The sequence below is a fragment of the Megascapheus bottae genome, chromosome 11 (genome assembly GCF_031878675.1).
Source record: "Megascapheus bottae isolate mThoBot1 chromosome 11, mThoBot2.hap1, whole genome shotgun sequence".
Taxonomy (NCBI): Eukaryota; Metazoa; Chordata; class Mammalia; order Rodentia; family Geomyidae; genus Megascapheus; species Megascapheus bottae.
The window spans coordinates 586,716-601,752 of record NC_143519.1 but is presented as its reverse complement, the minus strand read 5'-3'; the positions used below and the strand labels follow the sequence as shown (position 1 = coordinate 601,752).

The 15,037-nt window shown below is 44.4% G+C and overlaps 1 protein-coding gene across 1 annotated transcript in view; it reads left to right on the top strand.

Moving 5' to 3' along the window:
• Positions 1-9,538, top strand: part of Slc9d1 (solute carrier family 9 member D1) — a 37,376-nt gene extending 27,838 nt beyond the window's left edge. The window contains exons 9-13 of the mRNA XM_090341847.1: positions 597-792; positions 3,997-4,147; positions 6,545-6,624; positions 7,383-7,532; positions 8,905-9,538. Coding sequence (XP_090197973.1) covers positions 597-792; positions 3,997-4,147; positions 6,545-6,624; positions 7,383-7,532; positions 8,905-9,018 — 691 coding nt within the window. The 3' untranslated portion in view covers positions 9,019-9,538. The remainder of the gene's footprint in view (positions 1-596; positions 793-3,996; positions 4,148-6,544; positions 6,625-7,382; positions 7,533-8,904) is intronic.
• The last annotated feature ends 5,499 nt before the right edge of the window (positions 9,539-15,037 follow it).

The following is a 15,037-nucleotide window of genomic DNA, read 5'->3' as shown; positions in this document are numbered from 1 at the left end:
TGGAACTCCCATCTCAACTAGTGACTGGGCATGGTGGCGCACAGGAGAAGGACTGCAGCCCAGGACAGCCTGGGCATAAAGCACGACCCTTCCTCAAAAATAACCAACCCAGAAAAGGAATTGGAGGCATAGCGCTAGTGGCCAGGGCACCTACCTAGCAAGTGCAAGGCCAGGAGTTCAGTCACCTAAAGATTCTGTCTAGCACCTTTCATGAAGCAGTGCCCAGCGTCCAAGGCACACATGGTCCCATTGTACAGCACGACCCACCACTACCACTGCAGGGCCCTTGCTAGCACACAGGCTGGGCACCTGGGCTGCCAGCCTCATTGCTCCTCAGTGCCACCTGTCTGGTGTGGTAGAAATAGCACCTGTTCCCCAGCAAGCATGAGGGCAGATGAGTCACATAGCTTGTTTTCTGACATTCATGTGATTTCTAGGTTTTAGTTTAGTTTTTTTTTTTTTTTTAAAAAAACGGAGTATGAGTTGAGTAGTATATTTTGTAATATGTTAAAGAACAAAGATGAACAGATTACGTGTTTGTTTTTAGAGAAACTTGTGTGAGAAGTGAAGTAATGTGTCTCTATTTCCTTCCCTAGAGTTGTCATGGAAGTGCTGCGGATAATGCTTCTGATGGGTCAGATTGTATTTTCACTCGCTGCTGTTCTTCTCTTATGTCTTGTTATAAAGACCTACCTCATAGGGCCTTATTATCGAAAGCTGCATTTGGAAAGCAAAGGAAACAAAGAAATCCTTATCCTAGGAATATCGGCCTTCGTCTTTTCAATGTTGATGGTAATTTCTCAAATAAATTTACATGACCCTGTTTTCTTTACAGTCTCCTGGACTCTGTCCCTACAGACTTTTCCTGGGGATCTCAGCTGAATGAGATCATATCATCTGGCTGAGGTTTCTGGCTCTTTCATACAGCTTTGGTGTCTTCAGGTTTGCGCATGCTGTAGTATATATCAGCAATTTAGCCAGTATGGATGAGTTATGTTTCATATCATGTATGTTTTAAAATCTTCCTGGCTGAAGCCTGGCGTTTCAGTCTCTTAATAATGTTTTTTCATAAACTCAGATTCTTGATGTCAGTATTTAATCTGGTGTTCTATGTCTTCTTTGTGATAACATTGTTGATATTCTATGTAAAAGGTCTTAGTTGGCCTTTGGGTCATGAAGACATTCCTTGTTACTGTGTACAAAGTCTACTGCTGCTCTTCTTTTTTTTTTTTTTTTCTTTTGCCAGTCCTAGGCCTTGAACTCAGGGCCTGGGCTCTGTCCTTGGACACTTTTTGCTCAAGGATAGCACTCTACCACTTGAGCCACAGCACCACTTCTGGCTTTTTCTGTGTATGTGATATCGAGGAATTGAACCCAGGGCTTCATGCATGCTAGGCAAGTACTCTACCAGCAGGCCATTCTTCTGGCCCCCACTGCTGTTGTTTTACTTAGCTGTATGGGCCACCTGGAGGAGGTGAGCTTCATGTTGGGTACTAGGTAGTGGACAAGAATTCATCGGCTCATATAATTTCCAGATGCCACAGTGTTACCTTGCCAAAGTCCAAGTAGTGTGTATATGTGTCTGTGTGTGCATATGTTTGAGTGTGCTTGTGAATGTGTCTGTGGTAACAGTGCATGTGTACTCTCAGTAATGCATATGAGTGTTTTTTGTGTGTGTTTCTTTATGTGCATCTATGTAGCATTCATGCATATACATGCATGTGTGCATGTGTGGGGTACTTTATGCATTCATTTGTGTGCGCAGGCATACGCATCTACTCGTGCATGCATGTGTAGTCAGGCATGCATGTTTGTGTGAACATGTCTACTTATGTACATGAGTATGTGCACTGTGTGCTTATGTACATGCCTTGTGTATGTTGTGTGTACTATGCTTGTCTACATGGCGGTGGATACTCAAGCATGTATATGCATTGTGCTTGTGTACATGTGTGTCCTCTCATGAGGGCGCTTTGTACGTATGATGTGCGGTTTTTCTTTTCTTTTTTTTTGCCAGTCCTGGAGCTTGAACTCAGGGCCTGAATACTCTCCTTGGGCTTTCTCAAGGTTAAGAGTTCTACCACTTGAGCCGTAGCACTATTTCCAGCTTTTTCTATGTTTGTGGTACCGAGGAATTGAACGTGGGTCTTTGTGCATGCTAGGTAAGCACTCTACCACTAGGACAAACTCCTGGCCCTAATGTGTGTTTCTGATTGCTTCATATTATCCCATAGCCTGACATCTGGTAGTGTCCTGGAACCAGTGTGGTTCTTTGTTGGGATTGTTGTGGCTGGATTTGTGATCTTTCAAGTTTCATGCTCTTAGGTTCAGCTTATCAGTTTTCACAAGTCTCTGTGGCTTTCTGTTGTGTCTGTGACCAGTTGAGGGGCAGGTCAGCGTCTTCCTAGTGCAGAGCTTCTCTTTCTGGTGTCTTGGTGCCATCCTTTCATGTTGTGTGTGGAAATCACACACTTTCACAGCAGCTGTTCCTTGGTGTTCATTGTTTTTTATGGTTTTGTTTTTTGTTTGTTTTTATCTTTATTAAAATTTATTGGGGAGTCTATTAGGGAAAATAAAAAGCTTTCCTGGAGTACTGATAATGGAAAAAGCTTGAGGAACACTGAATTATAAATTAGTGTTTTGGTCACATGCAGTCGCCATCACCAATAACTATTATGCTATGTTCATCTGTTCTGTGGCATTTCTGGTATATGGAATTTTTTTTTAAATAACAGTATCTCTAGGATAATACTCCCAGAGAAAGAAATTTATGATCAGCTGTAAACACATCAAAATATCCAAGAGACTCCATTTAGATAAATCAATGAACATTTTACCCAATCATAACTAAAAGTACAGTTTTAATGTCTATATTAAGAATTACACATTTGAAGCCAAAGGTTGGCACTGGCAGCTCAGTTCTAAAATTATCACTTAAAATTCAAAATAAAAACCATTTTATAAAGCATTCTTTCTTTACATTACAATACATGATGTGTCCATTTATTAAATACTGTAGTAAGTAAACATTACTGTGTCTTTTTTTTTTTTTTTTTTGCCAGTCTGGGGCTTGACCTCAGGGCCTGAGCACTGTCCTTGAGCTTTCTCAAGGCAAGTACTCTATCACTTGAGCCACGGCACCATTTCTAGCATTTTTCTATGTATATGGTACCCAGGAATCAAACCCAGGTCTTCCTGCCTGCTAGGCAAGCAAGCACTCTACCACTAGGCTAAACTCCCAGCCCCTGTTTGTTTATGTTCTTGTAAATGGTATTTCTTCAAAAATTTATATTTGTCTATTGTTGTTTTTCATAATTCTGGCTTTTCTATGTATGTGGTACCAAGGATTTAAATCCAGGTCTTCATGAATGCTTGGCAAGCACTTTACCACTAGGCCATGCTTCTGGTCCATGTTTTTCATAATTTTAAGCAAGCAAATTATGTTATTAATGTCATCTTGCCAAAAAGTCAGTCTTCAGCTTCATGTTTAGTGGAGTTGAAGACCCAGAATGTTGTGGTGACCTATTCTGTCTCATCTGCCTCATGAGTCCAAGACGTTGATGCTTTACTCTGGTGTTCTAGCAGCAATGTTGTGTATTAGTGGTGTCTGCATTCTCTGTGCTGTTAGAAGCTGGTGATAGGAGTGTATTCTTTTCCTGCTACAGTCTGACTTCACTGATTCACGTAAAGAAATATATAGCACAAAGATTTTAAATGAATTTTGGAAAGTATTGTTATTCAGGACTATTGCAGCAGTTTGCATGAAAGGCTGTTTCCCAGGATGGCTAATTCAGCCAGTGCTGCCCTCCTCGTTAACCCCTCTTGCCAGTGGGCCACTCTTAGGTCTTGCCAATGAGCCAGGCATCTGTGGTGCATTCTCCCCATCCACTGTGGTGTTTGCATAGGGCTTTGTGGTGTCTGGGTGTGAAGCTCCCTGTTGGGGGTGTGTGACCCAGAAGCTCTGTGTTCCTATGTAAAGTTTGTTCTTGTCCCCAGGTGACAGAGCTGTTGGACGTCTCCATGGAGCTGGGCTGCTTTCTGGCTGGAGCACTTGTCTCCTCTCAAGGCCACATGGTCACGGAGGAGGTCACAACCTACATTGAGCCTATCCGAGACTTCCTGGCCATCATCTTCTTCACCTCTATAGGTATGGCTCTTTCACAGTATGACGGTATCTGCTAAGTGCCTCCAGAATTGTTCCCTTGTGTTCATAAATGTATGTTTTTTTTCTACAGTTGGGGAAATGTTATTTATAAAACAGGAAAAGTAGAAAGTGGCGTGAATTGGCCAACGGCTCATCATGCCCCATCAGTATAGAGGTGTGCGCATAGGCAAGGTTAAAGATGACCGAATGACCTTCAGGGGGCCCAGCTTCATCTTAGAACCCAGTGCCACCCCGTACATTATCGGCTCAGTAGATCATCAGTCATGTTGAGGTCTGAAGCCTCCGTGGCTGGTCTGGAATAGTGACCTGAGAGTGGGAAGCCACGTGGGCTTCTGACATCCTCACATGTAGGTGACCTTTCTCCTCTTGGAACTTTATTGTCTGAATTGCTCATGCACACCTGGGAAGGCATAGACACTGAATACTAGTTCTGAGATTTACCTAGAAATGTGAAGGATCCTGCACTGCATGTCACCCCTGAGGGAAAGACACATGTTTGGAAGGCCTGGCATCTTACTAGAGGTGAAACAATGTATATCACCTGCTGGTTCAGTAACCTGGGGTGGGTCTTGCACAGGAATTAGCCAAGTCCTGGGTAGCTTATAGACAGAGCCCCTGACACTCGGCTTCTCGTCTTTGCCCCCTACGGTCCCTTTGATCTTCTCTGTCCTGAAGCTTTGCCTCATAACTATCAACAAGCCTGCCAGCTATAACTCCTTAGCCTCCTTCTCACACTCGGTAACCCACCTTCTTTTGTCAGGGTCTTACGAAAGTGCTTTGATTAGGTTAGGCTCATCTACCACATTCTTCCAGTTCCCTGCCCAACATGCCACCCTGTTGTCAACTGGATGTCACTACCCATACTTTGGATTCCACAGGGGCATAACTAAAGTTCTGCCAATAAGGGCTTTAAACAGGAGCACTTGCTTCATTATCTTCAAAGCAGGGTTCCTGCTCTCTGTTAGCATAATAATTCCATATACCTTTGCTGTGTGTGTGTGTGTGTGTGTGTGTGTGTTGTGTAGTGGGGGAAGGCGGTAATGGTACTGGTATTCTTGGGGCTTGAACTCAGGGCATAGCTTCTGTCACTGAGCTCTTTTGCTCAAGGCAACCTTGAGTAGCTAAGCCTATATGCATGAGCCACTGGTGCCCAGCTTGCTTTGGTTCTTTCCAGTAAGTAAGGAAATTAAAGTTAATTCCACTGAGTAACTGCATGGACACTCTCCCATATATACCAGGCAGACTTTTTGTTTTGAGGTTTAAGTGGCATGAAATGATTTACATTTGGCTTAGGATGCAGTTGTATGTAAGGTGAAAAAAGAAGTGGATGGACAGAGTTCTATGGTTGTTTTCTTGTTTGTTGGTTGATTGGTTTTTGTTTCTGTGTTGTTTTTTTTTTTTTGCCAGTGCTTGAACCTGGCACTGAGTAGGTTCCTGCCCTGGTTGGCTTTGAACCATGATCCTCAGATCTCAGCCTTGCAAGTGACATTCAGACACTTCCTGCAAGAGTTCCCTGTTTTAACAGATCTTGCACTGGCCTGTCCCTACACCAATTCTAGATACCTACTGAAAATCACTGTGGGATTGGGGAGAATCAGAGGAAAGTCCAGCACCAAGAACTTCTCCCATATGGGAGGGATTGTCTGTTCTGTGAAGGGATTGCGCTTGAACAGGATGAGAAGCCTAGAGGTGTTTTAGGCCCTCATGAGGAAGGGTTTTCTACGCAGAGGCGGACCCAGGAGACTCCCAGAAAGCGGTAACTATGGTGCTGAGGTCAGGAGGTTAGACTGAGTAGGCATCACACAGCATGAGGGCCACCACCTTTCACCTCCCAGGGAGAAAGAAAGGCTTCCACACTTAGGTTTGAGTAAAAAAGACAGACGGTCTGTGAATAGCTGGAAGTTGGCTCACCTGTTCTGGGCAGTTTTAAATTCTAAGGTCAGGCACTTTGGATAGTGGGAGGTCTCCAGGTCTCCAGTGGTTCCCTTAGAACAAAGGCCTAGGGAAGCCTGGAGTTGCAAGCCAGCAGCTGCCTCTCTGTGTCTTTCTGTTGGTAGCACAGCAGCCTAGGAGGAACATGGAGCAGAGCAAAATGTCAGGGAAGACCTTCATTCATGGAACATGAGCTGAATGAGAAGGGCTGGACTGCTGTAGAGCAGCTCCTGCCCCTCCACCGTGGCTGCTGTGCACATTCTTGGGGACCTGTTGGAGGAGGTGGGCTGCTGGCTTAAACTTTCTTCTTTGCTTGGATAGGCCGAGAACTTTGCCAGTGTTTTGGTTTGATTCTTGTACAGAAGAAGGTTTAAAAGTATACTAACACTGTACATTCGCAGCCATGTGTCCTGGCTGAAGCCTGGCACCTTATCCCTCTCTCCACAGGGCTTCATGTGTTCCCCACCTTTGTGATATACGAGCTGACTGTTCTGGTGTTCCTCACTCTGTCGGTGGTGATCATGAAGGTATGACACTTTATCCCTGTTGCTTTGGCCTGGTCCAGCCCATGCCACACTCAGTGTTACACAGACCACTTCCCATTAGACCTCCTGTCTACCAGTGTTGCTGTCTGTCCTTAAGAGCCTTCTCACTGGTCTGCCTTGCAGGAAAGGCCAGCTGCCTGGTCAGATTCAGGAGCAGACTCAGCCAGGAGTCAGTGCCAGGATGCATTGTCTTGTGTCTCAGGAATGTAGTGTGTTTTAAGTTGGCAGCACTTGGGTGAGGATACTTTCTGGGTCCTGACACAGGTCCTCTGGGTTTCTTGAGTGCCCGTGCCTTCCTCTGAGCGATGCGTGTTAACAAGCACTGGAAGCGGAGTGAGCATTCCAGTCGTCTGGTTCTCCCTGACCACAAGTTAGCATGGCCAGCCAGCTGTCTGGACCCCAGACCAGAAGATTGCTGCACTGCCCTGCCAGCAAGACAGATAGATATGTCCCTTTCTTAACAGAATTCCATCTCAAACATTACTTCATATTTAATGCTATTTGGAAGGAGACGGTTTGTTTTCTCCCAGGGAACCCAGATCTTTGATTTGCCCCTGTGTAGATTTAACAGCCTGAATTTACTTCCTGCTTTCTGGGTATATGACATACCTCTGGGTTGACTTCCCCCTTTATCTGTTATTCCAGATAACACATTTTCTATGTAGAGTCTCTGTTTTTGTATGTTTAATTTGGTCTGGGTTTTACTTTTGACCACTTAACGTAATAGACCACTCTTGCAGTTTGTTTTGGCAGCTCTGGTCTTGTCACTTATCCTGCCAAAGAGCAGCCAGTACATCAAGTGGATTGTCTCTGCGGGGCTGGCCCAGGTCAGTGAGTTCTCCTTTGTCCTGGGGAGCCGAGCCCGGAGAGCAGGCATCATCTCCCGGGAGGTGAGTATCTACCATTTGACAGAGGCACTAGCTCTGGGGAACATCCAGAGCAAAGACTGAACGCTCCTCCCCACAGCTGTGTATACCTCTGAGGTGGCAGCTCTTCTGTGCTCTTGTTTTGCGTTTCTGAGTAGCACTATGCTGGCCTAGGTTGGAAGCTGTTACCTAGAGAGGAAGGTAGATGGCCTGGAGGTACTTTTCTCATTCAAGATAATTTTTCAGGGGCCAGAAGTTTGGCCTAGTAGTAGAGTGCTTCCCTAGCATGCATGAAGACCCAGGTTCGATTCCTCAGTACCACATACATAGGAAAAAAGCCAGAAATGATGCTGTGGCTTGAGTGGTAGAGCTCTAGTCTTGAGAAAGCCCAAGGATAGTGCTCAGGCCCTGAGTTCAAGCCCCAGGACTGGTTTTTCAGGTACTAGTTAATACTGCTGTTATCTTATACAGTAGTGAAAATTGAATATTTCCTGTGAAAGAAAAAAAAACCCTCACTTTTTAACCTTTTAGCTTGCACAATAGTAACATCTAAGAAATCTAAACCATAAATGCAGTCGAGGCCTCACTGAGACTCCCATCAAAGCATTGGTAAGTACTTGAAAGCACTTAGAACTCAAGTCACTGTCTTCTGTGTTTTTTTTTTTTTTTTGCCAGTCCTGGGCTTGAGCTCAGGGCCTGAGCACTGTCCTTGGACTTTCTCAAGGCTAGAGCTCTACCACTTGAGCCTCAGCACCACTTCTGGCTTTTTTCTATGTATATGGTCCTGAGGAATCGAACCCGGGTCTTCATGCATGCTAGGCAAGCACTTTAACCACTAGGCCAAACTCCCGGCCCCTCTTCTGTGTTTTTTGAGTGTGAGAGACACAGGTGTTTCACTGCCAGAGTACAGGAGAAGGCCTGGGAAGGAGATGTGTGCAGAGCTCTGTTGCAGTCAGTCTTAGAGTGAGCCCTATCTAGTCACCATCCAGTGAGCACGGTCACCAGGCTTTTGCTCTGTGGTTCATCAGAACTGACTGCAGCTTTCCATTGGCTGCCAAATCTTGATTCATCCTACTCCAATTGTCTTCTCCTGTGGGTGTACTTTTGACATGCCTTCCAAGGATGGGTGAGCTTCTGGCTTGCAGGCGTGCCTCCTTGTGCAAGTGAGACCACTGATGGGGCCTCACCCCTGGGCACATCTGCCCTGCTGCCTAGCCTGTCCTGAGCAGGGGTACCCACCCCCTCCACACAGTGAGAACCTGAGCAGGCACACCACCTTGTGCTCACTGCCCAGGCACTCTTCACATGTCACCAGTGTACTTCCTTACACTAAGGGTGACCACCCTTAGCCATCTCCTCATGTTCACTGTGACCAGGCGCTGTTCACGTGTTGCAGGTGTACCTCCTTATCCTGAGTGTGACCACACTTAGCCTCCTACTTGCTCCAGTGCTGTGGAGAGCTGCAATCACGAGATGTGTGCCAAGACCAGAAAGACGGTCCAGCCTCTGACAGGACTAGGTGACAGCTGCCTCCAGAGGAGTGAGTCTGACACAGTCTGTCATCTCGCATTCCAAGACAGTTATACTGACAACGAGTCTGTGTCCTTGTGTTTGCCTGCTTTTAAAGCATACTCTTGTCATGTTTTAGAATATTGCAGAGTAATTTATTTGCGGTCAATTGATTATATGCAGTAGAATTGTAACACTGCATTTTACAAATCACCTTGACTCTTCTGCCTGGATGTGCCTTTTTTCCTGAAATTATTAACTTTCTATTGTTAATTCATCAGTGTATAATTTTTGCTAAGGAAGAAAAATTAGAGGCCTTTTTAATTTATTGTACAACTTTAGAATTATAATCTGTTCATCTAATATTTGTTAATAACCTATCTATCTGCTGTAGAAGATTTTAATTCTGGTAATGAGTGGAAGCTTACTTTGAATGCTCAAAGTCCATGTTTTCTAGGTGAGAAAACTAATAGTGTTATGTGTTTCTTATAGCTATTTTAAATAAAGCACTTTCATGTCAATTTTTGTCAGGTATATTACTCAAAATATTTGATTTTTGAATGATAAGAAAATACTATCTTTTATAAGGACTACTTATAATCAGGGTATTAATTTTTGAAATTTATGAGATTGGTTTGGTTTGGTTTGGAAAAATGGCTGTTGTGACTAATGCTACAGTGAAAACTGGCATAAAATATTGAACATAAATATGTACATGAATATGTTATTCTATTAATGTGAAGGGTTACATTGATCATTTATTTTATATTGCATTCTTGAGTAAAACCAAATAGGCATTGTCTGATGAAAGGTATGAATCTGTAAATCCTGAAATCCAGTGAACAAAATATACCATAAGCTCAGAGGATCCACACCAAGACAGAAATCAACTCAAGAGACAGGGCTGGCAGTGTGGCCTGGTGGTCGAGTGCTTGCCTAGCATGCATGAAGCCCCAAGTCCAATTCTTTGGTACCACATACATAGAAAAAGCTGGAAGTGGTGTTATAGCTCAAGTGTTAGAATGCTAGTTTTGAGAAAACGCAAGGACAGTTCTCAGGCTCTGAGTTCAAGCTCCTGGACTGCCAAAAATGAGTGAATGAATGAATGACAAAACCAAAAATGGAGTCTTGATATCAGAGGTGATTTGTCTCTTACCCGCAATATCCGATATGGACAACTAAATTTTTTGTGTGTGTGTCACTCCTTGGGCTTGAACTCAGGACCTAAGCACCGTAGAGCTCTACTGCTTGAGCCACAGCACCACTTCTGGCTTTTTATGTATGTGGTACTGAGGAATCGAACCTGGGTCTTCATGAATGCTAGGCAGACACTCTACCAATAGGCCAAACTTCCAGCCCAGGGACAGCTAAATTTTTTTTGTAAGTGTCAGAATACAATAGGATGGCAAACTTAAAGTTGTAGGGCAAACAACAATAAAAGATCCTGCTGATCAACTGTGTGTGTGCATGTGCTTGTGCATGTGCATGCCAGTGTGCTTGAATTCAAAGCCTTGCACTCTCTCTCAACTTTGTTTCACTCACAGCTAGTGTTCTCTCACTTTTGTCCTGCCTCCAGTTCTGGATTTTTGTAGGTTAATTAGAGCTAAGAGTCTTTCAGATTTGTCTGTCCAGGCTCTTTGTGTGTGTCTGTGTCTGTGTCTGTTTTCTCCAGTGAACTACCAGAAAGCCAGAAATAGAGCTGTGGCTCCAAGTGGTGGAGTGCTAGCCTTCAGCAACAGAGCTCAGGGATAGCGCCCAAGCCTAGTGAAAGCCCCACAATCAAAAAAAAAAAAAAAAAGACTTAAGGCCAAGAATGATGGCAAATGCTGAATTCCCAGCTACATAGGAGGCAGACAAAGGAGCAAGACCCTATGTGAAAATTAAACTAAAGAGCTAGGGCTTTTTCTTTTTTTTCCCTCAGACTAAAGAATGCTCACCTAGCAAGCATGAAGCCCCAAGCTAAAATGACTGTACAATCAATAAGTTAGTAAGACTTGCAAATTAAACAAGAGGCAGGTATTTATTTCCACTAAACCTGCCCTAGAAGACTTGGTCAAGGCAGTCCTTCATGTTGAGATAGGACAGTAGATAATAGCCCCATAAAGAAATAACCATGCTGGGCACGGTGGCTCCTGCCTATAATCCTAGCTACTCAGGAGGCTGAGATCTGAGGATCTCGGTTCAAAGCCCACCCAGGCACCAAAGAAGGTGAGACTCTTACTTCTGATTAATCACTAGAAAATGGGAAGTGGGGCCGTGGCTCAGGAATAGGGCAGTAGCCTTGAGCTGAAGAGCTCAGGGGCAGTGCCCAGGCCCAGAGTTCAAGCCCCATGACCCACACACACACAAAAAAGAACTGTTACCAGGAGATCAGCATGTCAAATATATGAACAAGTGTTATTGTTCTGGGTTTGCAACTGGTTTTCTTTTCTTTTTTTTTCTTTTTGCCAGTTGTGGTCCTAGAGCTCAGGGCCTAGGCACTGTCCTTGGACTTTCCCAAGGCTAGAGCTCTACCACTTGAGCCACAGCACCACTTCCAGTTTTTTTCTATGTATGTGGTACTGAGGAATTGAACCCAGGTCTTTGTGCATGCTAGGCCAGCACTCTACCACTAGGCCAAACTCTTGGCCTGTAACTGATGTTAATGAGAAAAATGCATACAGTGAATATCAGGTAATTCAGCAAAAATTATCAAAATGTAAATGGACTAAATCAAAATAAAATTTCAGAATGATAAGTACGATTCAAGTATATGCTCCCTACAAAAGATACTTTAGATCTGTGGATATACATCAGCTGCAGGTGAAAGGATGGGAAAGCATCCATGCAAATAGTGAAGGAGAACAGAAGTGGTTCTTCTTATATCCAGCAGAATTGATTTTATGTAAGAGCAAGGACATTATTAAAAGGTCCAGTTCACCAAGAATGTGTATGTGTGTGTACACACAAATATCAGAGCTTCAAAATATATGCCGTGTACACTGATAGAATTCAGGAGAGAGAGATCTCCACAATAATAGGAATTTTCAGTGCCAACTTTTCATATTGGATAGAACCAAGCATCAGATCAAAGCCCTGAATCTAACGAGCTGGTACTGAATATGTCTTATAACAGCAGCAGAAGACACATTCTAAAGCTAGTCCTACTGTGCTCTGAGAGAAGACACACTGAAGAGTAACTTGAGCTCAGTACTGCTGGTTCCTGCTTATGATAATTCAGGAAGCTGAGATCTGAGGGTCGTGGTTCACAGGCAGCCTGGGCAGGAAAATCTGTGAGACTCTTCTCTCTAATTAGCCACTGGAAGTGGTGCTATAGCTCAAAGTGGTAGAGTACTAGCCTTGTGTGAAAAAGCTCAGAGAAGCTGGGTGCCAGTGGCTCACGCCTATAATCCTCACTACTCAGGAGGCTGAGATCTGAGGATCACAGTTCAGAGTCAGCCGGGCACAAAAGAACGTGACATGACTCATTTTCAGTCAACCACCGGAAAGCCACACATGGCACTGTGGCTCAGTGGTAGAGCAGTAGTCTTGAGCTGACGAGCTCAGGGGTAGCACCCAGGCCAACTTCAAGCCCAACAACTGACCAGAAAAGTCTTGGGAGTGAACTGCAGTGCTTCCTCGTAACCATCATCCCAGGTCAGTCCATAGAACTGTAAGCAGAAACCTGTAGCTAATCCATCCCCCGAGCTTTCTGTGTTTCCTGGCCTTGTTGCCTGCCATGGTTTCTTTGCTCAGCATCATCAGTTTCCATCTTGCCTCCAGAACTCCCGTTGAGCCCAGCAGCTCCCAACGAAGCGTGTACAGTGTATATTCTGAAACAAATGCATGTTGGAGGCAGCTGGCACCTGAAGCCACTCCACATAGGAAATCTGACCTCCTCTTGGGGAGGTCAGCATGTGATACTCATTTTCCTGCTACCCTGGGTTGGGGGGGGGTCTAGAGGATGGAAGGACATCAGCCACTTTCAGTCTCCTACGCATAAATTTTGACTGTGAAACATACATGTAACCATTGCTGATTGGATAGTTGGTAGTTTAAGAAGGTTGAACTTTACTTGAGAGGTAGGAGCGGGCACAATCGGCATCAAAGTGGCTAATTGTGAAGCACACAAAGTGGGGGTATCCTATAATAACACGTTGCATATTCAGAGTGAGGTCTTTGGTCTATGCTCCTCAAAGTGCTCCACGGATGTTAATTAACCCAATGCCTCATGAAGCCCTGACATTTGTGTTACCAATTGTCTGTCTGTTTCTGGGCTGGTTTGTGAGTAGGTGTGGAGGAGCTCTTCTAGTGTGCACAGTCCTAGGTCTTGAAGTACCAGAGCCTAGGGACTGGACTGTCTGGTCCAGAGGCTCAGGCACCAGAAGCCAGAGACTTTTGATCTATCTACGCAGGAGACTTACTGCTCTGGGAGCTATTGTGTTCCTGTGCTCCCGGCAGTAGGAAGAGGTGGTGGCAGCAGCAACATATGAAACTCATGTTGAAACTCATGGATGGACCTTAGATGCTGGAACCCCCAACTCCTACACCCGTTAGTGTGACAGCTGCTGGGCATCTCGCCCCTAGTAAGCAGCTAGTGGTCTGTAGCCCGTAGGCCTACAATAGCTAGGATTCTGGGCTTCTGAGATTTGGCAGCTCCCCGGAACTCGTCCTTAAATGGTGTCCATAATTTCTTGTCTCCAGCTGTTTACAGCCTTCTATCTTGTTTTCAAGCTCAGCTCTTCACTGTCTTACCTCTCTGCTGTCTGTCATTGTCTTTGCTTCCTCTGCTCCTTCACTGCCAGATGAGGCCCTTGTACCTCCAGAACTACTCAGGCAAGAAAATTCAAGGTTTCTGCATACATTGTTGGCTTTTTTTTTTTTTTTTTTTTGGTTATGGGGCCAGAACTCAGGGCCTGGTGTTGTCACTAAGCTTTTTTGCTCAAGGCTAGCGCTGTACCACTTTGAGCCATGGTGCCATTTCCAGTTTTCTAGTGGTTAATTGGAGATAGAGTCTCACAGACTTTCTTGCCTGGACTGTGATCCCCAGATCTCAGTCTCCTGAGTAGCTAGGATTACAGGCATGAGCCACCAGCACCCAAATACTGTTGCCTTTCTGATGACCCTTTCACAATAGAAAATAACCTACTTTTGACACATCTTGGCAGAAGAGGGAAACATGCACCAAGTACATTGGTGTATCTCCTTGTATTGTTCCTGACAAGGAAAGTGATTTTGTTCCAAGATCTTGGAAGGATGGAAGACGCCAGAAAGAGAGGAGATAGAGAAATGTAAAGCAAGGAAACAACTTGTTTGAAATAATCTATCCTAAGACCTCAATTGGGCACCATGATACTGAGAAAACAGTATCTTCCTGGTCACCTTTGCATTTTATGAAGGCAACTGGAAAGCAAGGGCCATCATTTCTTTTTTTTGTTTGATTTTGGCCAGTCGTGGCCTGAAAACAGCTTTCTCAAGGTTAGAGCTCTATCACTTGAACCACAGCACCACTTCCATTTTTTTTCTATGTATGTGGTACCAAGGAATCAAAGTCGAGTCTTGATGCATGCTAGGCAAGCACTTTACCACTAGGTCAAACACCCGCCCTGCAAGGATCATTATTTCTTTTCTTTTTTTTGCCAGTCGTGGGCTTGAGCTCAGGGCCTGAGCACTATCCTTGGACTTTCTCAAGGCTAGAGCTCTACCACTTGAGCCTCAGCACCACTTCCGGCTTTTTTCTGTGTATGTGGTACAAAGGAATCGAACCTTCGTGCATGCTAGGCTGGCACTCTCCCAGTAGGCCAAACTCCCAGCCCCAGGATTGTTATTCTTATCCTGTTCCCCAGATGCATGAAACATTACCAGTTTTCTTCTGTGATGTCAAATACCTGACACAAACTACATATTTTTTAAAAAATCATTTGTTTTGCCACACACACAAAGAAGCACTCAGGCTTTGCACTAGTTAGGCAAGTTATTTTTTTCTAATATTTAAAAATTGTTATTGTAAAAGTGATGTTCAGAGGTGTTAGTTACATAAG